The following is a 27,503-nucleotide window of genomic DNA, read 5'->3' as shown; positions in this document are numbered from 1 at the left end:
TCTTCCACTCATCACCCGGCCGAACCCTGACGAGGTTGTAAGCTCCACGCAGGTCCAGTTTCGTGAAGATCTTAGCCTCCCGGAGTCGGTCCAAGAGCTCGGGGATGAGGGGCAGCGGGTAGCGGTTACGCACCGTGATGGCGTTGAGTTTCCGGTAGTCACAGCAAAGCCGTAACTCGCCCGACTTCTTTTTGACGAAGAGCACGGGCGCAGACACTGGCGAGGACGAGGGCCGGATGAAACCACGAGCCAAATTCTTTGTCAGGAAGTCCCGCAATGCAGCCAACTCGGGCTCCGACATGGAGTACAAACGCCCCACTGGGAGAGGCGCATCAGGGACTAGATCAATGGAACAGTCATAGGGCCTGTGCGGGGGTAATTGGTCCGCCTCTGACTCGCTGAACACATCAGCAAAGTCGGACAGTTCGGGAGGCAAGGAAACCCCAGAAGAACCCTCCACCTGGCCGGCACAGATATGGCGGGTGTGGTCCACGCACTGCAAACTTGGGAAGGTGACCAAGTTCTGAGACCAATAGATCTGTGGATCATGCGCCCGGAGCCACGCCAGTCCCAAGACCACGGGGAAGTGCAGATCCGAAGTGATGTAGAACTGGATGGCCTCCACATGGGAACTGATGGCCATACACACTGGTTGGGTGGCGGCCGTAATAGGCCCGGATAGGAGCACTCGACCATCAATAGTCTCCACTAGCATGGGCGGATCCACCGGACACTGGGGAACAGCCCATTTGGCCACGAAGGCCGAGTCCATAAAGTTAGTGGTAGCCCCAGAGTCAATTAAGGCATGGACCGGAATCCCCTCTGGCTTGCCAGGAAGGATCAGACGTGCCTCCAAAATCAAATGCCGTGGAGGTTCACAAGCACCGTCGGAATGGCGTCGCTCGGCGTGGTTGTGGTGGGTCGCCCGATCTATCACACTGTCTAGATCGGGCTCGGGCCGTTTCCCGACAGCAAAGCAGGGTACTTTCTCGGGGCCGGCTTGGTCACTGATGCCCGCTGACGCTTCTTTGGGCAAGAAGCAGCCAAATGTCCAGGGTCCCCGCAGTAAAAACACAACCCCCCCGATCGTCGTCTGTCCATTTCCGTCACCGATAGACGGGACCTGGCGGCACCCAGCTCCATTGGCTCCTCCCTCTGGACTGGGGGCACACGCTCAACAGGAGCGGCAGGGGTCTGTGGGGTGGCACGGCGACTCTTTCGCTGCTGCAGCCGGGCATCGATCCGCAGACAAAGATGGATCAGCCCATTCAGGTCTGAGGGAATGTCCACGCGGGCCAGCTCATCCAACATCTCCTCCGACAAGCCATCCTGGAAGGCATCCATGAGCGCAGCCTCATTCCAGGCGGAATCCTGGCTAAGCAGCCGGAAATCGCTGATATAGGCCTGTAGGGGGCGCTGACCCTGCCTCAAAGCTTTCAGGCGTCGGGTGGCAGTCTGCGCCTTAATCGGGTCCTCGTACATGAGGCGCATATGGTCACAAACCCCCCCAAAGTTATCCAACAAAGGGCTAGGCTGTGCCAGCAGAGGCGTGCCCCAACGAGCTGCATCCCCCGACAGAAGGCTCAACACGAATCCCACCTTATCTCGGTCAGTGGGGAAATCAGCTGCTCTCACGCTGATAAAAAGCTGGCATTGTCCCAGGAAGGCAGGAAACAGTTCTGGATTGCCAGCAAATTTATCCGGCATAGCTATCTGACATTTCCTCCTGGGTGGGGGTGCAGCATGTACCTGAGCTTGCAGTTGAGCCACCTGAGCTGCCAGCAAAGTGAGTTGCTGGGTGAGCTGAGCATTCTCGGCACGAAGCTGCTCCATCGTAGTAGTAAGGGGTGGGAGGCTGAAAGCAAACTGTTCTGAACCAGCCAACTACCGGCCTTGTAATAAGGCAAACCCCTGTTCAAACAGTAGAGACTGGAGAGCGTCTGAGGCTGCAAAGCGTCTGCCAAGATTTATTACTCAATTAACAGGACAAGAAACAAAAACACTGGAACTTGAATCCTCAAGCGGAAGGGTTGCTTTCAGCAACCAGCCCTTCCCCAAACACTCCTTTTATTTAGAGTTCAGGGCGTGGCCTCCCTCTGCCTCCTCCCGAGGAGACCCGCAGCCTTTCTCTGCTTGGTCCTGCTCGACTGCCTCCTGCGTCGGGCGTCCTTGAACAGGGCCAGCTGTGGGTCATCATCCTCCGCACTATCGGGCTCACGCAGCTGAGAAGAGGGCCCCGGCTGGGAGCTCTGCCAAGCCTCCAAGCCATCATCAGCCAGTTCGTCTCCCTCCTCCCCCTCATCTGAGTCATCCGATACATCTGCGCTGGCTGCCGGACCCACAGGCTGGCCCTGAGTCACAACAGAAGGAAGGAAATAAAACACGACGCATAATCTTACTAAATACCTTTTAATTACAAAAAACTAAATATATATTATAAAGAGAGCTAGCTGACTACATCCTAACGTAACAGACAGTAGCAGCAAAGTGAAAGACAATAAAAGAATAACTGTGAGAAACTTTTTTAAGACATGCGCACAAAACAGTCTGAAACCATAATATAGCTGCACATATCAGGGTCACTATGGTTACCAGATAAGCTATCACCACAGGTGCAGAGAGCAGGGGAAATGTACAGTTAGAAATGAACTTTTCTGACGAACCAAAAAAAAAAACGTGCAGTGACATTCCACTTCTTTCGTCAGCAAAGTAAAGACTCAGGTAAGGCACATCTTCTCATGCAGATACTCATGCTGGACCATAGGTAGTGGTTTGTTCAACATATCAGCAATTTGATCACGTGTAGGCACATACTGTAATGTCACAAAACCTTGTTTAACCAGTTGCCTTATGTTTTGATATCAGATGTCAATGTGTCTGGACCTTGAACCTGTAAAACGTGTTTCAGAAATATAAACCACAGATTCATTATCTTCCATCACAGTGATCGGTCGAATCGGATGTGTCCAGATATCTGTGACTAAAGCATCAAACCAGGTTAAAGAATTGCATGCATCAGACACACAAGCATACTCAGCTTCTGTGGAGTAACAAGAAACAAAATTCTGTTGACGCACATGCCTGTTCTGTACCAGCCTGCTACCGGCCTTGCAGAAAGGCAACCCCTGTACAAACGGCAGAGGCTGGAACGTCTGAGGCTGGAAAACGTCTGCCAAGTTTAATTCACAAACAAACAACAGAACAAGAAACAAGATACCGGAACTTTGATCCTCAAACGGAGCGGTTGCTTTCAGCAACCAGCCCTTCCCCAAACACTCCCTTTATTAGAGTTCAGGGCGTGGCCTCCCTGTGCCTCCTTCCGAGGAGTCCCACAGACTTTCTCTGCTTGCTTCTACTGGTCTGCCTCCTGCGTCGGGCATCCTTGAACAGGGCCAGCTGTGGGTCCTCTTCATCTGCACTGTCGGCCTCTCGCAGCTGAGTCTCCACCAAGCCAGAGGGGCCTGGCTGGGGACTCTGCGAAGCCTCCAAGCCATCATCAGCAAGTTCGTCTTCAACACCCTCCTCCTCCCCCTCGTCTGAGTCATCCGAGACATCCGAGCTGGCTGCCGGACCCACAGGCTGACCCTGAATCACAACACTATCCCGCACCGCAGGGCCCTTCCCCCGGGGCTGCCGATCCAGATGCGGTCGGGATGGGAATTGTTCGTGAAAAGCAGTCACCAACGCAGGGGCATGAACGGCGGTCGCGTCTTCCCAGGTGAAGTCCTCCGGCCCGTAACCTTTCCACTCGATCAGGTACTGGAAACGACCTTTCAGCCAACGGGAATCCCTGATGCTGGCGACCTCGTACTCGGGGTGCTGCCTCCATCACGAGGTCCTGATGGGGGAGGTTCCGCTTGGCGGAGTGGACAAGCCGGTTGCTCGGGGACCAACAGAGACCGATGGAAGACGGGGTGCACGCGCAGGGAACGTGGCAGAGTTAAGCGATAGGCGACCGGATTGATGACAGCCTCGACTGGGAACGGTCCTAGATATCAGTGATCCATCTTCCTCGCCGGCCGTGTGGATGGTAGGTTCCTGGTGGACAGCCAGACCCGATCCCCCACCGATAGTGGAGGCGTATCCCGTCTTGACCGATCAGCAAACCTCTTGTAATCGGCCTTGGCCTTCTCCAGCTGCCGTCGCACCAATCGATGGATCGCCTGTAACTCTGCCATGAAGTCGTTCGCTGCCGGCTCCGGTGAGTCCACGGGAGAAAGGGGGAAAAACCGGGGGTGATAACCCACATTGGCCAAAAACGGTGTCATCTGCGTGGAGGTGTGCTGCGAGTTGTTAAAGGCAAACTCAGCATTGGCCAGATAGTCCACCCAATTGTTCTGCTGCAGGTTGACGTAGCAGTGCAGATACTGTTCCAGGATACCGATGACCTTCTCGGTTCCCCCGTCAGTTTGAGGATGATGCGCGGACGAGAGGCAAACCTTGATGTCCAACGCACGCATCAACTCCTGCCAGAAGCGGGCTGTAAACTGGGCCCCCCTATCGGAGACGACTCTATCGGGGAGGCCGTGCAGCCGAAACACCTGTTGGATAAACATACGACTAGTGGCGCGAGCTGACGGTAAGCCGCGATAGGGGATGAAGTGCGCCATCTTGGTCAGCATGTCCACCACCACAAACACTGTCGTGAAGCCGGAGGATGGGGGTAAATCCGTCAGAAAGTCCATGGACACAGCCCCCCAGGGTCTCTTGGGTGTTGGCAAAGGCTGCAGTAATCCAGGCGGGGCCCCTGTCGCTGACTTGGCCTGCCTGCATGGAATGCAGGAGGTGACATAAGACTGGACGTCGTGTCGGACTCGGGGCCACCAGAAGGTACGGGAGACCAGGTTCAGAGTCTTGAACAGGCCAAAATGCCCCGCTGCCGGGTTATCATGACACTGGCTGAGGACGAGTCCCCTGAGTGGCCCTCCCGGAACATAGAGCCGGTCACGATAATACAAGAGTCCATCCGTGACCGACCAAGGCGAATCTGGCCCCACCTCCTCCTTCCGCTGAGCCACCCACGCCTCCTGCTGCTGTGCCTCCCGGATCCGAGCCCGTATATCAACCGGCTCCCGCACCGCAGCAAAAGACTCGACGGGGATCACTGTCCTGGGCAGAAGCTTGATTTCCACTCGGGTATATTCGGGCTTCCTGGACAGAGCATCCGCTCTTTGATTGTGCCCGCTTGGTATGTACCGAACCCGGAAGTCAAACCTCGCAAAGAAAAGAGACCACCGGATCTGGCGTTGGTTCAAATTCCGAGCGGTCTGCAGGCTTTCCAGATTCTTATGGTCCGTCCGGACCTCGATTTGATGTCGCGCTCCCTCCAGATGATGCCTCCAGGCCTCAAACGCCGCTTTGATGGCCAGCAGCTCCTTCTCCCAGATGGTATAGTTGCGCTCCGAGGGGTTCAATTTCCGAGAGTGATACGCTCAAGGGAAAAGGGTACCGCTGGGCGTCGTTGCCTGGAGTAACACTGCCCCAATGGCAATGTCGGAGGCGTCCGCCTCCACGACAAACGGCCGTTGCGGGTCAGGATGCTTCAAGATGGGCTCCTTCATGAAGGCTTCCTTCAAAGCCTGGAACGCCTGTTGTTCTAGTGCGTTCCACTGGAACCGAGTCTTCTTCTGCAGGAGCCGGGTGAGGGGGGCTGTCAAGGCAGCAAAGCCAGGGATGAATGTTCGATAGTAGTTGGCAAATCCAAGAAGTCGCTGAACATCCTTCACGCGACGCGGAGGTTGCCAACTCTGCAACGACTCAACCTTACTCGGCTCCATGGCGATGCCCTCAGGAGAAATGCGGTGACCCAGGAAATCGATGGTCACCTGGTAGAACTGGCACTTCTCCAACTTGGCAAACAGCCGATGTTCTCGGAGTCGCTGCAGGACCTGACGGAGATGCTGATGATGCACTTCACGCGACGGGGAGTAGATTAGGATGTCGTCCAGGTAGATCACGACAAACTGGTCCAGCAGATCCCGGAAGATGTCGTTCATAAAATGCTGAAACACAGCGGGGGCGTTGGTCAGGCCAAACGGCATCACCGTGTACTCGAAATGTCCATAGCGAGTACCAAACGCCGTCTTCCACTCATCACCCGGCCGAACCCTGACGAGGTTGTAAGCTCCACGCAGGTCCAATTTCGTGAAGATCTTAGCCTCCCGGAGTCGGTCCAAGAGCTCGGGGATGAGGGGTAACGGTTGCGCACCGTGATGGCGTTGAGTTTCCGGTAGTCGCAGCAAAGCCGTAATTCGCCCGACTTCTTTTTGACGAAGAGCACGGGTGCAGACACTGGCGAGGACGAGGGCCGGATGAAACCGCGAGCCAAATTCTTCTCCAGGAAGTCCCGCAATGCAGCCAACTCGGGCTCCGACATGGAGTACAAACGCCCCACTGGGAGAGGAGCATCAGGGACTAAATCAATGGAGCAGTCATAGGGCCTGTGCGGGGGTAATTGATCCGCCTCTGACTCGCTGAACACATCAGCAAAGTCGGACAGTTCGGGAGGCAAGGAAACCCCTGGGGAACCCTCCACCTGGCCGGCACAGATATGGCGGGAGTGGTCCACGCACTGCAAGCTTGGGAAGGTGACCAAGTTCTGTGACCAATAGATCTGTGGGTCATGCGCCCGGAGCCACGCCAGTCCCAAGACCACAGGGAAGTGCAGATCTGAAGTGATGTAGAACTGGATGGCCTCCACATGGGAACTGATGGCCATACATACTGGTTGCGTGGCGGCCGTAATAGGCCCGGACAGGAGCACTCGACCATCGATAGTCTCCACTAACATGGGCGGATCCACCGGACACTGGGGAACAGCCCATTTGGCCACAAAGGCTGAGTCTATAAAGTTTGTGGTGGCCCCAGAGTCAATTAAGGCATGGACTGGAATCCCCTCTGGCTTGCCAGGAAGGATCAGACGTGCCTCCAAAATCAAATGCCGTGGAGGTTCACAGGCACCATCGGAACGGCGTTGCTCGGTATTGTTGTTGTGGGACGCCCGATCTATCACACCGTCTAGATCGGGCTCGGGGCGTTTCCTGACAGCAAAGTAGGGGACTGTCTCGGGGCAGGCTTGGTCACTGATGCCCGCTGACGCTTCTTTGGGTAAGAAGCAGCCAAATGTCCAGGGTCCCCACAGTAAAAACACAACCCCCCCGATCGTCGTCTGTTCATTTCCGTCACCGATAGACGAGACCTGGCGGCACCCAGCTCCATTGGCTCCTCCCTTTGGACTGGGGGCTCACGCACAACAGGGGCGGCAGGGGTCTGTGGGGTGGCACGGCGACTCTTTCGCTGCTGTAGCCGGCATCGATCCGCAGGCAAAGATGGATCAGCCCATTCAGGTCTGAGGGAATGTCCACACGGGCCAGCTCATCCAACATCTCCTCCGACAATCCATCCTGGAAGGCATCCACGAGCGCAGCCTCATTCCAGGAGGAATCCTGGCTAAGCAGCCGGAAATCGCTGATATAGCCCTGTAGGGGGCGTTGACCCTGCCTCAGAGCTTTCAGGCTTCGGGTGGCAGTCTGCGTCTCAATTGGGTCATCGTACATTAGACGCATATGGTCACAAAACCCCACAAAGTTGTCCAACAATGGGCTAGGTTGTGCCAGCAGAGGCGTGCCCCAACGAGCTGCATCCCCCGAAAGAAGGCTTAACACAAACCCCACCTTATCCCGGTCAGTGGGGAAATCAGCTGCTCTCACGCTGATAAAGAGCTGGCATTGTCCCAGGAATGCAGGAAACAGTTCAGGATTACCTGTAAATTTGTCCGGCATTGCAACTTGGCATTTTCTCCTGGGTGGGGGTGCAGCATGAATCTGTGCTTGCAGTTGAGCCACCTGAGCTGCCAGCAAAGTGAGTTGCTGAGTGAGCTGAGCATTCTCGGCACGTAGCTGCTCCATAATTAGTTGTAAGGGGTGGGAGGCTGAAAGCAAACTGTTCTGTACCAGCCTGCTACCGGCCTTGCAGAAAGGCAACCCCTGTACAAACGGCAGAGGCTGGAAAGCGTCTGAGGCTGGAAAACGTCTGCCAAGTTTAATTCACAAACAAACAACAGAACAAGAAACAAGATACCGGAACTTTGATCCTCAAACGGAGCGGTTGCTTTCAGCAACCAGCCCATCCCCAAACACTCCCTTTATTAGAGTTCAGGGCGTGGCCTCCCTGTGCCTCCTCCCGAGAAGTCCCACAGCCTTTCTCTGCTTGCTCCTGCTTGACTGCCTCCTGCGTCGGGCGTCCTTGAACAGGGCCAGCTGTGGGTCATCATCATCTGCACTGTCGGCCTCACGCAGCTGAGTCTCCACCAAGTAAGAGGGGCCTGGCTGGGGGCTCTGCGAAGCCTCCAAGCCATCATCAGCAAGTTCGTCTTCAACACCCTCCTCCTCCCCCTCGTCTGAGTCATCCGAGACATCCGAGCCGGCTGCCGGACCCACAGGCTGACCCTGAGTCACAACAGTAACAGACAGTAACAGCAAAGTGAAAGACAATGAAAGAATAACTGTGAGAAACTTTTTTAAGACATGCGCACAAAACAGTCTGAAACCATAACATAGCTGCACATATGAGGGTCACTATGGTTACCAGATAAGCTATCACCACAGGTGCAGAGAGCAGGAGAAATGTACAGTTAGAAATGAACTTTTCTGACGAACCAAAAAAAAAAGTGAAGTGACATTCCCCTTCTTTCGTCAGCAAAGTGAAGACTCAGGTAAGGCACATCTTCTCACGCAGATACTCATGCTGGACCATAGGTAGTGGTTTGTTCAACATATCAGCAATTTGATCACGTGTAGGCACATACTGTAATGTCACAAAACCTTGTTTAACCAGTTGCCTTATGTTTTGATATCAGATGTCAATGTGTCTGGACCTTGAACCTGTAAAACGTGTTTCAGAAATATAAACCACACATTCATTATCTTCCATCACAGTGATCGGTCGAATCGTATGTGTCCAGATATCTGTGACTAAAGCATCAAACCAGGTTAAAGAATTGCATGCATCAGACACACAAGCATACTCAGCTTCTGTGGAGGAACAAGAAACAAAATTCTGTTTACGCACATGCCAGTAAACAGGAACTCCATTTAAGAACATCATGTAACCTGAAGTACTTTTCCGTGACATCTTATCACTCACCCAATCTAAATCTGCATATCAACATAACTGCATAATCAGTATGTGTTGGTTCCAACAACAGCGTCATGTCTTTTGTGTGTTTTAGATACGTGCAGTGACAAAATGATATAAGAGAAGGCATCGAGGTATACCCGTCACATATAGTTAAAAGAACTACAGGGCAATATAGACCTCACGGAGCAAGAACAAAGCAAATTAAGCTTTAAGACAATTTTCTTTGGCCAGATAGTGAAAGACCTTTCCACCATGGAAACGATGCTGGGCCAAACCCTGTGGATATTGGCATTTTACTTTTGCATTTCAGTCACGCTGTTATTCCTCGGGTGGATCCTTCACTGTAACATCATCGGCATGCATATCCCGCCAGGAATCAGCCAGGGGACAAAACTGCGCCTTCTCTTTTCGTCTGTGAGAGTTGTTATGGGACTGGTAAGTCTCTGCCTTTGGATTCCAGCTTTGCTTTCAGTTGGTTTGCCTGAATGGCACAGTCCTACACTTGGTGTGCCTGAGGATCCACCACCAAGCTCAGAGAGCACCAAGGATCCCTCTTTTCAATGCTGAGCTCCAAATCTTCTCGTTTATTAGAACTCGCTCTGGATAGCATCTAAACAAATCCTTTGTGCATTATCATTTGTTTTCTTTCTCGTCTTTCGCCTGTGCAGGCCACGATTCTCGATAAACTTGGCATCTGCCCTGAATTTGCGATATGGAAACTCCTTGTGGATGGAATACCCACAAGGAAACCGTCTGACTTGATCATCAAGGAAGTGCTTTTTGACAGAGTGCCGGTGGTGGTCTGTTGTCCCAAAGGAGCAAGTCCAGAGAACAGACGAGGACTTGTCTGGATCCACGGAGGAGCAGGCCTGATTGGAACCCCCCGTAGGTTTTCCAAATAATTGTTTGATTGATGTACCCTGATTCTTCTGCAGCACGCCAAGGACCAAATGGGAAAAATGCATGTGCTCAGATAAAAACCTACACATTATTTATTTATTTATTTATTTGATTTATATACAGCCCTTCTCCTGAAGGACTCAGGGCGGTGTACAGGGCAATAAAAATAAGAATACAGGATACAAGATTTAAAGTTAAATGATTGTGCCCAATGTAGTAAGTTAGTTAAAAACAATGTTAAAACCCCAAACCCATCCGACCAGGCCGGCTTGTTCAAATAGATAAGTTTTTAGATCACGCCGGAAGGAGCGAAGGTCGGGGGCCATCCGTATTTCAGCCGGTAAGCGGTTCCAAAGGACTGGTGCACCCACCGAGAACGCTCTCCCCCTGGGGGTCACCAGTCAACATTCTCTGACCGGTGGTACCCTGAGGAGGCCCTCTCTGTGGGAGCGTACAGGACGGAGGGAAGTTGACGCTGGCAGTAGGTGCTCCCGTAGGTAGTCCGGACCCATGCCATGTAGGGCTTTATATGTCATCACCAGCACCTTGAATCTCACCTGGAAGGCTACTGGAAGCCAATGCAGCTCACGGAGCAGAGGTGTAACATGGGAGTATCGGGAGACCCCTAAAAGAACTCGCGTGGCTGCATTCTGTACCAGCTGAAGCTTCTGAGTGGTCCTCAAGGGCAGCCCCATGTAGAGAGCATTGCAGTAGTCTAAACGAGAGGTCACAAGTGCATGAGTGACTGTACGCAAGGCATCCAGGTCCAGATAGGGTCGCAACTGGCGCACCAGACGAACCTGGGCGAAGGCCCCTCTAGTCACAGCTCCTACATGATCTTCTAAGGAGAGCTGTGAATCTAAGAGGACTCCCAGATTGCGAGCCTTATCTACATTAGGGGTGGGAGATATGGGATGTTCTCATCTGAAGATCAATTCAACCAATTCTTTGTGGTATTTCAGAAGGCCACAGAAGGCTGTGCGACTTCATTGCCCGGAAAACTGACACTGTGGTCGTATTAATTGGGTAAGTGAGCTCAGGTTGACTTGTGTCACAGAAGGCACAAAATCCAACTGCCATAACCTCTCTCTCTCTCTAGACCAGGGGTGTCAAACTGCTGGCCCGCGGGCCGGATGCGTCACCAGGAAACCACGCCCACCCCATTGCCAACAATGGCGAAAAGGCTCCGATACGTTGCGCGACATCACGTGACGTCGCGAGTTTGACATGTCTGCTCTAGACAGTCTACTAAAATGCTGACAGCCACAAGGAAACAACAAGGATGCAGCGGGTTACTTCAGAGTAGTTTCCAGAATTACAGGTAGTCCTCGACTTACAATCACAACGGAGCCCAAAATTTCTGTTGCTTTGTGAGACCGTTGTTAAGTGAGCTTTGTCCCATTTTATGACCTGTCTTGCCACAGTTGTTAAGTGAATCAGTGCAATTGTTACGTTAGTAACGCAGTTGTTAACTGAATCCCACTGACCTAGCTTGTCAGAGGGTCACAAAAGGGGATCACGTGAGCCTGAGACACCGCAACTGTCATAAATATCAGTTGCCAGGCACCCTAAGTTTCATCATGTGACCACAGGGATGCTACAACGGTCGTGTGAAAAATGGTCATAAGTCACTTTTTCGAAGTGGTGTTGTAATGTTGAACAGTTATTAAATGAACTGTTGTAAGTATTAAATGAACTGTTGTAAGTTGAGGACTGCCTCTATCGGTTGTTGCATGCTGCCCAGTCTTTTTTGGGGTAGGCAGCTAATTTAATTTAATTTAATTTATTAATATTTCTATACCGCCCTTCTCCCGAAGGACTCAGGGCGGTGTACAGGGCAAGAATAAAAACACAGAGTTACAAAAGTTAAAAAGTAATTAAATACATGCCCACTAAAAAAACAATTAATACATAGTAAAAACCCCAATAAAATGACAGTAAAAACCCCACCAATCCCCCTCAGGCCAGGCCGGCTTGTTCGAACAAGTATGTTTTTAGATCGCGCCGTCCGGAGCTCAACCGGTAACTGGTTCCATAGTTCCGGGGCGCCCACAGAGAAGGATCTCCCCCTGGGGGCCACCAATCGACATTCTCTGACCGGTGGCACCCTGAGGAGGCCCTTATTATATTCATCATAATAATAGGAATGCCAATGCATTTGAAAGGTTGTGTTTTGACTCACTGTTGCTTCAGATACCCCTTGGCGCCAGAGCATCCCTTTCCAGCTCAACAACTCAGCTGCTACACTGCCGTATCACATTTTCTGAAGAATGCGCAGGACTACGGGGTGGACCCTAAACGGATCGTGCTGGCTGGCGACAGCAGCGGAGGCACACTTGTTGCCAGCACTGCTCAGCAACTTGTGATGAAAAAGGACGTGCCACAGCCCCGGGCCCAGATGCTAGTGTATCCTTTCCTACAAAGTCTGGATTTCAATTTACCTTCTTACCAGCAAAACCATTCTATTCCCCTCTTACTCAAGAAAGATGCTGTTCGTCTTGGCACAGTTTATCTCTTGGGAACCAGTGCCGGGGCCAATGAAATTATGGCCAATGCCCATATACCGCAGGAAGTCAGGGCAAAGTATCAGAAATGGATCAGTGCGGAACATATTCCGGAGGAATTTAAAGGCCGGGGTTACGTGCCGTTTGTACCTGGTCCATTTTCAGAAGATCTTTTCAAAAAATCCAAAGGAGTTTTTGACCCCATGTTTTCCCCGCTCCTGGCGGAAGACGCCATCATCCAGCAGTTTCCAGAGACTTTCCTTTTAACCTGCGAATACGACATTTTCCGAGATGATGGCTTGCTCTATAAGAAGAGGCTGGAAGACAACGGTGTGCCTGTCACCTGGCATCACCTCAAGGATGGATTCCATGGGATCACCTTGCTGATAGATATGGGACCAATACAGTTTCCTGGTACGAGGAAGAGTATAAATAGTGTAATCCAATTCCTAGAACGATTCTAGAAATCCAAGAGCCTCATTCTTCTGCCTTGTTCATCTGGCCCTTGCCTTACAGATCTTGATTTGAAGAGGTGATACCCTATAATTTCATCCATCTGTCCTGCTTAACTGACCTGAAGATGGTCCACCATCTCTTTGAAGAGACACATCCTTGCCCTCTCCAGCTCGTTCATAGCCCACCACTCAAGTAGCCTGGTGTCAGGCTGTGCCAGGAAACTGTGGTTTTCCCTCTTACCCCAAAGCCAGAACTTCTATGCGGCACTGAGGCACAGTTGGGAGAGTTGCCAGATGTCTCCAGCACGGGCCCGAATGCTCTGAAGAGTAAACCTCTGGTCTTGGTGACCGAACCAGATTGGATCTTGCAATGTTGATCTGGGACGTGTATATATGCCTTCATTTGTCATGGAAAACCCAGTGCAGCTCCTTCAGGAGGCCATTATTCCCACAGGCAGATAAAAAAATTGAACGAAAAAAGGGATTCACCCCAAAAAAGCTCTGGAGGCCTATTGTGCTAGCCCCCCTCACCCGTTGGCATAGGTTCTGTTTCCTAGCAGGACCTTGCCTTGAACTGTGCCTTCCTCTCATCTGTTTCTGAAGAGGTGTTTCTCTCCAGCAAGACTGATGCAGTAAGATCTTAAGGGACCTCTCCTTGTTGACGCTTCCTGTATCCTCTTTCCTTGGTCCCTCTTTGCTTTAGCAGCAGGTGGTCCCGGGTTGCTGAGCTTCTAGAATAGTGACAGCTGACTTCATGTGAACCTTTTGAGCTTCAGTAAAGACTCGAGAAACAAATCCCAGTCTGTTTCATTTCTGTTTCGTTTCAGTTTCGTTTCTGCCCACCGCAAAAGGCAAGGGGAGAAAAGGGGAGGGTGGCGCACAGGCACGGCTATGTTGACAGAATGGGGCGTGTGGGTCCATGTCGATACGATACGATACGATACGATAACCTTTATTGTCATTGTCCCATACAGAACAACGAAATTGAAAAAACCGCATCAACCCCACAAAACCCAACAAAAACAACAAAATACATATCAACATACCACCCACCCCACATATACCTGCTGCCGGCATCAAGTTCCCTTCGTCCTGTGTGCTCCCACACAGGCAACACCCAGGGGGAGGGCCTTCTCTGTGGGCGCGCCTGCCCTCTGGAACCAGTTACCCATAGAGCTTAGGACTGCCCCTGATTTTCGTTCGTTCCGCCGGGACCTGAAGAAATGGCTCTTAGAGCTTTCCGGCCAGGACTGAGGATTTTTTTAATTTTTTAACTTATTGTAACTGGGTTTTTAATCAGAGTTATAGGGGTTTTAGATTTTAATTAAGGAAATTTTAATCTATTTTAATTGCTATTAATTTTTGTATTGTAATGTTGTTTTAATTGCCTTGTGAACCGCCCTGGGTCCTACGGGAGAAGGGCGGTATATAGGTTTAATAAATATAAATATATAAATATATACACATTTAACCCCTAGAAACACTCTAACACTCTAAAAACTAAATACAGAAGTTCTCTCAGAAACTGCATTCTGCTGCATTCAAGGCCAAAACCGCTTTTGGATAAAAACTATTTCTCAAGCGGCTGGTCCTGGTCTTTATGACCCTATACCTCCTTCTAGAAGCCAGAAGCTGAAAGAGATCATTTCCGGGGTGCGTGCAATCCTGCACAATCTCCACAGCTTTCTTATAACACCTGGAGGCATAAATTTGATCTAAAGTAGGAAGAGTACACCCAATTATTCTCTCCACAGTCTTTACGACCCTGGACAGCATTGTTTTTTCCCTGACTGTACAACTCCCAAACCACACACACAGACCATAGGTTAACACGCTCTCTATGGTACAGTGGTAGAATGCCAACAACAGGTCCTTTGAGAGATTATGCTTCCTGAGAATTCTCAAGAAGTATAACCTCTGCTGTGCTCTCTTCATCACAACTTTGGTGTTTGCTCCCCATGTCAGATCATCTCTTAACTGTTGGAAGGGCATGAACTAGCAAGCCCCTTGGGTGGGCAGAAGACTGCCAGCCCCTCATGAAACTCTGTGTGTGTGTGTGTGTGTGCGCGTGCGTGTGTGTGTGTCCCTTTCCTCAGCTTCTCTGCGATCTGGGACTGCAGGGAAAAATGTCAGGGAATTGCGCAGCCGGTGTCCAAATGGAGTCAGAGATGCTGACACAAACACATAGTTTTATATAAATAAATATATTAATAGTAAATAAGATAAGCAGGTAAATAGGAGCACGTCAGATAAATCAACATATCATGAGGTAAATTACAGAGGGCACTCAGAGGAAAAAAGGCGGGAAACAAGGAACCTCCCCCTTTTCACTCAAGGCAACCAATCATAGCTTAGATTGCCTTGTGCAGTGGCCAGCCCTCTTCAACCAATCAGCTATAACTGCGTGTTCTGACTCATTGCCCAACCCTTCACTGCTCCAGCTATTAAATTAAATATCTTAACAAAGAAGAGGAAAATGTGGTGAGGAAGGATGAATCAAGCCCCAGATTAGACCTCAACCTGAATTAGGCAAAACAGCAACTGCCTGATCGGGCAAGCCAGGATGGGTCTGTGAAACCCCAGGTAGTCCTCGACTTACGAATGCAATTGAGCCCAAAATTTCTGTTCCTAAGTGAGACAGTTGTTAAGTGAATTTTGCCCCATTTTACAACCTCTCTTGCCATGTTTGTTACGTGGATCACTGCAGTTGTAAGTTAGTAACATGGTTGTTAAGTGAATCTAGTTTCCTCATTGACTTTGCTTGTCAGAAGTTCACAAGAGGTAATCGCATGATTCCAGGACACTGCAACTGTCATAAATATGAACCATCTTGGCTAGTTTGATGAACAGAAGAACTAGGTGTCACATGAAAGCAGTCTTCCAGTATTTCAAGGGTTGTCACCAAGAAGAGGGAGTCAATCTATTCTCCAAAGCACCAGAAGGGCCGTACAAGAAGCCAAGGATGGAAACTAGTCAAGGAGAGAAGCAACCTAGAACTAAGGAGAAACTTCCTGACAGAACAATTAATCAGTGGAACAACCTGCCTCCAGAAGCTGTGGATGCTCCAACAGTGGAAGGTTTTTTTTTAATTGAAAAGTTTTACAATACAATTTTAAATACAAAAAAACCCCTCCTCCGCCTCCCCCCTCCCCAACTCCCCCCACCCTCCCCTCCTCCCTCCCCAACTTCCCAGAGCTGAATACAGGGTATAATAATACAAACAAGCATAATCTAAAATATGCTAACAACAATAATAAAATATTAAATTCTATCACACTTTAACTCTCCATAATCAAAATATTAATAAAATAACTATTAACTAATTATACGTCATAAAAAATCCGCTACTTATTCAAATGCTAAATGATACTTTTTAGTCCCATATTTATTCTGAATATATTCAATGTTTAGCTCATATCCTTATTTCATGGTTCTGTTCACAAATCTTACTGTACAGGCAACCCTTGACTTATGGTCAGAATTTCCATCGCTAAGCAGGGTGATTAAATGAATTGCGCCTAATTTGACAACATTTTTTTTGCCACAGTTGTGAAGCGAACCACTGAAATTGTTAAACAGATCATACAATCCTTAAGCGAATGGCTTCCCCTATCGGCTATGCTTGCTGGAAGCAAAGTGCATGAACCCAGAAATCTGCAACCGTCATCATCATCATCATCAAGTTGGAAGGGACCTTGGAGGTCATCTAGTCCAACCCCCTGCTCAGGCAGGAAACCCTGTACCATTTCAGACAAATGGTTGTCCAGTCTCTTCTTAGAAACTTCCAGTGTTGGAGCATTCACAGCTTCTGGCGGCAGGTTGTTCCGCTGGTTAATTGTTCTAACTGTCAGGAAATTTCTCCTCAGTTCTAGGTTGCTCCTCTCGTGGATTAGTTTCCATAAATATGAATCAGTTGCCAAGCACCCAAATTTTGATCACGGGACCATGGGGAGGATGCAACGGTCGTAATTGGGAGGACTGATCCTAAATCTCTCTTTTCAGTGGAATTGTAAATTTGAAGGGTCACTAAATGAATGGTAGTAAGTCGAGGTCGGAAGGCGTCCAATATGCTACTGGGGAAGAGCAGAGGGCTAGTACTAGTAGCGCCAGAAAGAATGAAGCGACTGGGCCAAAGCCGAAAGGACGCTCAGCTGTGGATATGTCTGGTGGTGAAAGGAAAGTCCGATGCTGTAAAGATTTTTTCTCCATAGGAACCTGGAATGTAAGATCCATGAATCAAGGAAAACTGGACGTGGTCAAACAAGAGATGACAAGACTGAACATTGACATCTTAGCTATCAGCGAACTAAAATGGACAGGAATGGGTGAATTTAATTCAGATGACCATCAGGTATACTACTGCGGGCAAGAATCCCTCAGAAGAAATGGAGTAGCCTTCATAGTCAATAAAAGAGTAGGAAAAGCAATACTGGGATACAATCCTCAAAATGACAGAATGATCTCAGTTCGAATCCAAGGCAAACCATTCAATATCACAGTAGTCCAAGTCTATGCCCCAACCACCAGTGCTGAAGAGGATGAAATTAACCAGTTCTATGAAGCACTACAGCACCTTATAGAACTAACACCAAAAAATGATGTTCTTATCATCATGGGGGATTGGAATGCTAAAGTAGGAAGCCAAAAGATAACTGGAATAACAGGCAAGTTTGGCCTTGGAGTGCAAAATGAAGCAGGGCACAGGCTGATAGAATTCTGTCAAGAGAATACGATGGTCATAGCAAACACTCTTTTCCAACAACCCAAGAGACGGCTCTACACATGGACATCACCAGATGGTCAACACAGAAATCAGATTGACTATATGCTCTGCAGCCAAAGATGGAGAAGCTCTATACAGTCAGTAAAAACAAGACCAGGAGCTGACTGTGGCTCAGACCATGAGCTTCTCCTTGCAAAGTTTAGGCTTAAACTGAAGAAAGTAGGGAAAAGCACTAGGCCAGTCAGGTATGAATTAAATCATATCCCTGTTGAATATACAGTAGAGGTGACAAATAGATTTAAGGAATTAGATCTGATAGACAGAGTGCCTGAAGAACTATGGACAGAGGTTCGCGACATTGTACAACAGGTAGCAACCAAAACCATCCCAAAGAAAAAGAAATGCAAGAAAGCAAAATGGCTGTCTGAGGAAGCTTTGCAAATAGCTGAGGAAAGGAGGGAAGCGAAAGGCAAGGGAGAAAAAGAAAGATACACCCAATTGAATGCAGAATTCCAGAGAATAGCTAGAAGAGATAAGAATGCCTTCTTAAATGAACAGTGCAAAGAAATAGAAGAAAACAATAGAATAGGGAGGACCAGAGATCTTTTCAAGAAAATTGGAGAAATGAAGGGAACGTTTAATGCAAAAATGGGCATGATAAAGGACCAAAATGGCAGGGACCTAACAGAGGCAGAAGAGATTAAGAAGAGGTGGCAAAATTACACAGAAGAACTATACAAGAATGAGCTTAACGTCCCTGATAATCACAATGAGGTGGTCACTGACCTCGAGCCAGGCATCCTAGAATGTGAAGTGAAGTGGGTGTTCTGAACCAGCCCTCTTCTGGCCTTGAGTAAGGCAAACCCCTATTCAGAAAGAAGAGACTGGAGAGCGTCCAAGGCTAAAAGGCATCTGCCAAGATTTAATTACGCAGTTAACAAAAACACTAGAGCTTGTCTTCTCAAGCGGAAAAGTTGCTTTCAGCAACCAGCCCCTCCCCAAACACTTTTATAGAGAGCTCAGGGCGTGGTCTCCCTGTGCCTCCTCCCGAGGAGTCCCACAACCTTTCTTTGTTTGTTCCTGCTCGACTGCCTCCTGCATCGGGCGTCCTTGAACAGGGCCAGCTGTGGGTCATCTTCCTCCGCACTCTCGGGCTCACGCAGCTGAGAAGAGGTCCCCGGCTGAGGGCTCTGCAAAGCCTCCGAACCATCATCAGCCGGTTCGTTTCCCTCCTCCCCCTCGTCTGAGTCATCCGATATATCGGAGCCGACTGTCGGACCCACAGGCTGGCCCTGAGTCACAACACTATCCCGCACCGCAGGGCCCTTCCCCCGGGTCTGCCGATCCGGATGCGGTCGGGATGGGAACTGTTCGTGAAAAGCAGTCACCAACGCAGGGGCATGAACGGCGGTCGCGTCTTCCCATGTGAAGTCCTCCGGCCCGTACCCTTTCCACTCGATCAGGTACTGGAAGCGACCTTTCAGCCAGCGGGAATCCCTGATGCTGGCGACCTCGTACTCGGGGGTGCTGTCGCCATCACGAGGTCCTGATGGGGGAGGTTCCGCTTGGCGAAGTGGACAAGCCGGTTGTTCGGGGACCAACAAGGACCGATGGAAGACGGGGTGCACGCGCAGGGAACGTGGCAGAGTTAAACGATAGGCGACCAGGTTGATGACGGCCTCGACTGGGAACGGTCCAAGGTAACGGTGGTCCAGCTTCCTCGCCGGCCGAGTGGATGGTAGGTTCCTGGTGGACAGCCAGACCCGATCCCCCACCGATAATGGAGGCGTATCCCTTCTCGACCGATCGGCGAACCTCTTGTAGTCGGCCTTGGCCTTCTCCAGCTGCCGTCGCACCAACCGATGGATCGCCTGTAATTCCGCCATGAATTCGTTCGCTGCCGGCTCCGGTGAGTCCACGGGAGAAAGGGGGAAAAACCTGGGGTGATAACCCACGTTGGCCAAGAACGGTGTCATCTGCGTGGAGGTGTGCTGCGAGTTGTTAAAGGCAAACTCGGCTATGGCCAAATAGTCCACCCAATTGTCCTGCTGCAGGTTAACATAGCAGCGCAGATACTGCTCTAAGATGCCGATGACCTTCTCGGTACCCCCGTCGGTCTGAGGATGATGCGCGGACGAGAGGCAAACCTTAATGTCCAACGCCCGCATCAACTCCTGCCAGAAGCGGGCTGTAAACTGGGCCCCCCTATCGGAGACGACCCTATCGGGAAGGCCGTGCAGCCGGAACACCTGTTGGATGAACATGCGACTAGTGGCGCGAGCTGACGGTAAGCCGCGACAGGGGATGAAGTGCGCCATCTTGGTCAACATGTCCACCACCACAAACACTGTCGTGAAGCCGGAGGATGGGGGTAGATCCGTCAGAAAGTCCATGGACACAGCCCCCCAGGGTCTCTTGGGCGTTGGCAAAGGCTGCAGTAAACCAGGCGGGGCCCCTGTCACTGACTTGGCCTGCCTGCATGGGACGCAGGAGGTGACATAAGACTGGACATCGTGTCGGACTCGGGGCCACCAGAAGGTACGGGAGACCAGGTTCAGAGTCTTGAACAGGCCAAAATGCCCCGCAGCCGGGTTATCATGACATTGGCTGAGGACGAGTCCCCTGAGTGGCCCTCCTGGAACATAGAGCCGGTCACGATAATACAGGAGTCCATCCGTGACCGACCAAGGCGAATCTGGCCCCACCTCTTCCTTCCGCTGAGCCACCCACGCCTCCTGCTGCTGCGCCTCCCGGATCCGAGCCCGTATATCCACCGGCTCCCGCACCGCAGCAAAAGACTCGACGGGGATCACTGTCCTGGGCGGAAGCTTGTCTTCCACTCGGGTGTACTCGGGCTTCCTGGACAGAGCATCCGCTCTCTGGTTGTGCCCGCTTGGTATGTACCGCACCCGGAAGTCAAACCTCGCAAAGAAGAGGGACCACCGGATCTGGCGTTGGTTCAAATTCCGAGCGGTCTGCAGGCTTTCCAGATTCTTGTGGTCCGGCCGGACCTCGATTTGATGCCGCGCCCCCTCCAGATGATGCCTCCAAGCCTCGAACGCCGCCTTGATGGCCAGCAGCTCCTTCTCCCAGATGGTATAGTTGCGCTCCGAGGGGTTCAATTTCCGAGAGTGATACGCGCAAGGGAAAAGGGTACCGTTGGGCGTCGCTGCCTGGAGTAACACGGCCCCAATGGCAATGTCGGAGGCGTCCGCCTCCACGACAAACGGCCGTTGCGGGTCAGGATGCTTCAAGATGGGCTCCTTCATGAAGGCGTCCTTCAAAGCTTGGAACGCCTGTTGTTCGGGGGCGTTCCACTGGAACCGAGTCTTCTTCTGCAGGAGCCGGGTAAGGGGGGCTGTCAAGGCAGCAAAGCCAGGAATGAATGTTCGATAGTAGTTGGCAAATCCAAGAAGTCACTGAACATCCTTCACGCGACGTGGGGGTTGCCAACTCTGCAACGACTCAACTTTACTCGGTTCCATGGCGATGCCCTCAGGAGAAATGCGGTGACGCAAGAAATCGATGGTCACCTGGTAAAACTGGCACTTCTCCAACTTGGCAAACAGCCGATGTTTCCGGAGGCGCTGCAAGACCTGACGGAGATGCTGATGATGCGCTTCACGCGACGGGGAGTAAATCAGGATGTCGTCCAGGTAAATCACGACAAACTGGTCCAACAGATCTCGAAAGATGTCGTTCATAAAATGCTGAAACACAGCGGGGGCGTTGGTCAGGCCAAACGGCATCACCGTGTATTCGAAATGTCCATAGCGAGTACCAAACGCCGTGGAGGTTCACAGGCACCATCGGAATGGCGTCGCTCGGCGTGGTCGTGGTGGGTCGACCGATCTATCACACCGACTAGATCGGGCTCGGGCCGTTTCCCGACAGCAAAGCAGGGGACTTTCTCGGGGCCGGCTTGGTCACTGATGCCCGCTGACGCTTCTTTGGACAAGAAGCAGCCAAATGTCCAGGGTCCCCACAGTAAAAACACAACCCCTCCGATCGTCGTCTGTCCATTTCCGTCACCGATAGACGGGACCTGGCGGCACCCAGCTCCATTGGCTCCTCCCTCTGGACTGGGGGCTCACGCACAACAGGGGCGGCAGGGGTCTGTGGGGTGGCACGGCGACTCTTTCGCTGCTGCAGCCGGGCATCGATCCGCAAAGATGGATCAGCCCATTCAGATCTGAGGGAATGTCCACGCGGGCCAGCTCATCCAACATCTCCTCTGACAAGCCATCCTGAAAGGCATCCACGAGCGCAGCCTCATTCCAGGCGGAATCCTGGCTAAGCAGCCGGAAATCGCTGATATAGGCCTGTAGAGGGCGCTGACCCTGCCTCAAAGCTTTCAGGCGTCGGGTGGCAGTCTGCGCCTTAATCGGGTCCTCGTACATGAGGCGCATATGGTCACAAAACCCCCCAAAGTTATCCAACAAAGGGCTAGGCTGTGCCAACAGAGGCGTGACCCAACGAGCTACATCTCCCGACAGAAGGCTCAACACGAATCCCACCTTATCTCGGTCAGTGGGGAAATCAACTGCTCTCACGCTGATAAAAAGCTGGCATTGTCCCAGGAAGGCAGGAAACAGTTCTGGTTTACCAGCAAATTTATCCGGCATAGCTATCTAACATTTCCTCCTGGGTGGGGGTGCAGCATGTACCTGAGCTTGCAGTTGTGCCACCTGAGCTGCCAGCAAAGTGAGTTGCTGGGTGAGCTGGGCATTCTCGGCAAGAAGCTGCTCCATCGTAGTAATAAGGGGTGGGTGGCTGAAAGCAAACTGTTCTGAACCAGCCCTCTTCTGGCCTTGAGTAAGGCAAACCCCTATTCAGAAAGAAGAGACTGGAGAGCGTCCAAGGCTAAAAGGCATCTGCCAAGATTTAATTACGCAGTTAACAAAAACACTAGAGCTTGTCTTCTCAAGCGGAAAAGTTGCTTTCAGCAACCAGCCCCTCCCCAAACACTCCTTTTATAGAGAGCTCAGGGCGTGGTCTCCCTGTGCCTCCTCCCGAGGAGTCCCACAACCTTTCTTTGTTTGTTCCTGCTCGACTGCCTCCTGCGTCGGGCGTCCTTGAACAGGGCCAGCTGTGGGTCATCTTCCTCCGCACTCTCGGGCTCACGCAGCTGAGAAGAGGTCCCCGGCTGAGGGCTCTGCAAAGCCTCCGAACCATCATCAGCCGGTTCGTTTCCCTCCTCCCCCTCGTCTGAGTCATCCGATACATCGGAGCCGACTGTCGGACCCACAGGCTGGCCCTGAGTCACAACACTGGGCCTTAGAAAAGCTGAGCAACAACAAAGCTAGTGGAGGTGACAGTATTCCAGCTGAGCTATTCAAAATCTTAAAAGACAATGCAGTAAAAGTGCTACACTCAATTTGCCAGCAAATTTGGAAAACTCAACAGTGGCCACAGGATTGGAAAAGATCAGTTTACATTCCAATTCCTAAGAAAGGCAGTGCCAAAGAATGTTCAAACTATCGCACCATTGCACTCATTTCTCATGCTAGTAAAGTCATGCTTAAAATCCTACAAGCTAGACTTCAGCAGTATGTGGATCGAGAACTACCAGAAGTGCAGGCAGGATTTCGAAGAGGCAGAGGAACTAGAGATCAAATTGCCAACATACGCTGGATCATGGAGAAAGCTAGGGAGTTCCAGAAAAACATCTACTTCTGCTTCATTGACTATGCTAAAGCCTTTGATTGTGTGGATCATAACAAACTGTGGCAAGTTCTTAAAGAGATGGGAGTACCAGACCATCTTATTTGTCTCTTGAGAAACCTATATGCGGGTCAAGAAGCAACAGTGAGAACTGGACACGGAACCACTGATTGGTTCAAAATTGGGAAAGGAGTCCGGCAAGGCTGTATACTGTCGCCCTGCCTATTTAACTTATATGCAGAGCACATCATGAGAAAGGCAGGGCTAGATGAATCAAAAGTTGGAATTAAGATTGCCGGAAGAAATATCAACAACCTAAGATACGCAGATGATACCACTCTAATGGCAGAAAGTGAAGAAGAACTAAAGAGCCTCTTGTTGCAGGTGAAGAAGGAGAGTGCAAAACTTGGGTTGAAACTTAACATTAAGAAAACCAAGATCATGGCATCTGGCCCTCTCAATTCCTGGCAAATAGATGGGGAAGAAATGGAGGTAGTGACAGATTTTATTTTCCTGGGCTCCAAGATCACTGCAGATGGGGACTGTAGCCAAGAAATTAAAAGACGCTTGCTCCTGGGGAGGAAAGCCATGGCAAATCTAGACAGCACACTAAAAAGCAGAGACATCACCCTGTCAACAAAAGTGCGTATAGTCAAGGCTATGGTCTTTCCAGTTGCAATGTATGGTAGTGAAAGTTGGAGCATAAGAAAGGCTGAGCACCAAAGAATTGAGGCCTTTGAACTGTGGTGCTGGAGAAGACTCCTGCGAGTCCCTTGGACTGCAAGGCGATCAAACCGGTCAGTCCTAGAGGAGATCAATCCTGACTGCTCTTTAGAAGGCCAGATCCTGAAGCTAAAACTCAAGTACTTTGGCCACCTAATGAGAAGGAAGGACTCCCTGGAGAAGAGCCTAATGCTGGGGAAGATCGAGGGCAATAGAAGAAGGGGACGACAGAGAATGAGGTGGCTGGATGGAGTCACTGAAGCAGTAGGCGTGAGCTTAAATGGACTCCAGAAGATGGTAGAGGACAGGAAGGCCTGGAGGAATGTTGTCCATAGGGTCGCGATGGGTCGGACACGACTTCGCAGCTAACAACAACAAGTAAGTCGAGGATGCTTGCATCACCACAGGGCTTGACGATCATTTAAATATGAGCCAGCCGTGTGCGGCCGCAGCCAAAAAAGCTAATACAATCCTTGATTGTATAAACAGAGCCACAGAATCAAAATCACATGAAGTATTAGTACTGCTTTATAAAGCCTTAGGAAGGCCACATCTGGAATAACTTTCATCCAGTTTTGGTCACCATCTTACAAAAAAGATGTTGAGACTTTGGAAGAAGTGCAAAGAAGAGCAACTAAGATGATTAAAAGCCTGGAGACTAATGAAGAATGATTGCAGGATTTAGTTAGGGCCACTCTAGAGAAAAGAAGGACTAGTCAGGGGGTGACATGATAGCAGTATTCCAATATTTAAGGGGCTGCCACCAAGAGGAGGGGGTCAACTTATTTAGCAAAAAAAAATGGAAGAACACAAAAAAAAACCCAACCAACTTGATGGCGATCGCATAGCACACTGACAAATGTCCTCCTCTCAGCTTCAATACATGACATCCATAACTGAATCCTACTGTGATCTGATTGGCTCATTGCCAAAGCAAGATGACACCTGATTGGCTCTCTAAACACTCCTGCTCATTGGCTACAATCAGATGAAAGCTACCCTTTTCTGGTTATTTGGCTATAACGTTTCATTGAATACAGTAGAGATAATTGAACAAAGTTTGTTGCATTACATCCTTGATTAAATTATCTTTCCATTGATATATAATTTTATGTTACTACAAAAAAAAGTGGTGTTATTAGCCATCAAACCTCAAAAATACACTTTTCCCAAAAGGTTTCTACAATTTTGCCCACTGCTGTAATTGGTCTAGCTTGGAATACAGGTAGCCCTCGACTTAATGACCGTTTGAAATTACAGCGGCATTGAAAAAAGTGACTTATCAGTGATCACCACTGTAGCATCTGCACAGGTCACGCGGTCAAAATTCAGATGCTTAGCAACTGGCTCATATTTATGCTGTGTTCCTATCTTAACAACTGCAGGGATTTACTTAAGAGCAAAGCTGCAGGCCCAGATGGGTTGCTGAGGATAGTGGTTAAAAATTGTGCCGACCAATTAGCAAGGGTCCTGACAAGGATCTTTAACATCTTGCAAACAGCCTGTGTACCATCATGCTTGAAAGCAGCCACTATTATCCCAGTCCCGAAGAAAACAGCCATTGAGTGCCTAAATGACTACAGACCTGTTGCATTATCGTCTGTAGTGATGAAATGTTTCGAAAGACTGGTTCTCCAACATCTTAGGACAGGGGTCAGCAACCTGAAACAGTGAAAGAGCCACTCGGAACTGGTGCCCTCAAAAAAGGAAAAACTGGGAGCCGCAAAAAATGTGTGCACATGCGCATACATGCGCGCATGCGCAGAACAGGGTTTGACTAAAGAGTGGAGCCAAGGCGAGATATGCACCTACCCTGCCTATTTGAATTGATTGGTTGAACTTTTTTAGTCCCACTTTTTTTTTTGGACTGCACATGGCAGAGGACTGGGAGCCGCATGTGATGAAATGTTTCGAAAGACTGGTTCTCCAACATCTTAGGACATGCCTCCCATCGGACTTCAATAAACATCAGTTTGCCTACAGGGGGAATAGGTTGACAGATGATGCCATAGCTACTGCTCTACATTCTGTAGAAAGCCATATGGAGAAACCTGGAAGCTATGTCGGGATGCTTTTCATTGATTATAGTTTGGCTTTCAACACTATTCTGCCAAGCATCCTTATCAAAAAGCTGACCGACTTCTTGTCCTGCCTTCAGCTGCTTTGGAGAACAGTTTGATTCCCTCTTCTTTGGGGCAACCCCTAAGATATTGGAACATTGCTATGATGTCGATTTTAGAGAATCTTAGTTGAACTGATCTCCCTCTGACCATCAGAAGCAAAAATACCAAATTACAACCCAAGTGGCAAAATCCACTCGACATGAAACCTTGTTTGAGGCTGTTGTCATCTCAAAATCTGTGCAGTCAATTTTCTCTGTTAGGGAATGTGGTGCCCAGAAGCTCACTCAGGTCACAATGTGCCTCTGAAAGCCCTAATTAAGGAATGCAGATAAATGAACCTCCTCATTTGATTTATGGGGTGATCATGAAGTGAACTCAAATGATGTTGGTTGAAGTAACCTGTTCTGTACCAGCCTGCTACCAGCCCTGCAGAAAAGGCAGGGACAACCCCTTTTACAAGAAGGCAAGAGGCTGGAATTACGCCTGCCAAATTTATTACCACAAAAACAAACAGAACAAGACAAACCAAGAAACAGGAGCTTTAAGAAACATGAACTATCCAAGCGGTTGCCTTCAGCAAACCAGCCCTCCCCACACATTCCCCTTATATAGAGTTCAGGGCGTGGCTTCTCTCTGCCTCCTTCCGAGAAGCCCCATTGCCTTCCTCTGTTTACTCCTAATTGACTGCCTCCTGCGTCGGGCGTCCTTGAACAGGGCCAGCTGTGGGTCATCTTCATCCACGCTGTCAGGCTCACACAGCTGGGTCTCCATGGTGACCAAGTGGGAGGGGCCTGGCTGAGGGCTCTCATCAGCAAGATCTTCAACCCCCTCAGCAAGGTCTTCAACACCCCTCTCCTCCTCCTCTGAGTCGTCCGACCCAACTGCCGAACCCACAGGCTGACCCTGAATCACAACATAACCCTCAAGAGAGAAGGCTTTTTAAAGAGATCTGTTTGTTCAGAACTTGTTGGTCCATTTAAATCATGAATAAAAATGATCATTTGCCCAATCATACCGGTGGAAATGTCAAGGTATAAATCACCTTAGTAGAGGGCGAAGGACCGTGCTTCAGAGGATGCATGATGTGCATGAAGGAAGGAAATAAAACACGACGCATAATCTTACTAAATACCTTTTAATTACAAAAAACTAAATATATATTATAAAGAGAGCTAGCTGACTACATCCTAACGTAACAGACAGTAACAGCAAAGTGAAAGACAATAAAAGAATAACTGTGATAAACTTTTTTAAGACATGCGCACAAAACAGT

General features: G+C 49.9%; 1 protein-coding gene and 1 long non-coding RNA gene across 2 annotated transcripts in view; both read left to right on the top strand.

Annotated features, from left to right (window-relative positions):
• LOC310636547 overlaps positions 1-27,503 on the top strand; it is a 331,701-nt gene that overhangs the window by 145,345 nt on the left and 158,853 nt on the right. The window lies entirely within an intron of this gene.
• On the top strand, positions 9,496-13,778 carry LOC310633326 (arylacetamide deacetylase-like 4; the record flags this gene model as incomplete). Its single annotated transcript, XM_083351029.1, has 4 exons — positions 9,496-9,573; positions 9,807-10,023; positions 11,001-11,064; positions 12,232-13,778. 4 exons carry the CDS (start codon positions 9,496-9,498, stop codon positions 13,004-13,006), a joined length of 1,134 nt encoding a protein of 377 aa, XP_083207155.1. The 3' UTR covers positions 13,007-13,778.

This window comes from Vipera ursinii (assembly GCF_947247035.1).
Source record: "Vipera ursinii genome assembly, chromosome: 2".
Taxonomy (NCBI): Eukaryota; Metazoa; Chordata; class Lepidosauria; order Squamata; family Viperidae; genus Vipera; species Vipera ursinii.
Note: the sequence above shows the minus strand (reverse complement) of the source record. Positions and strands in the feature narration are given on the sequence as shown.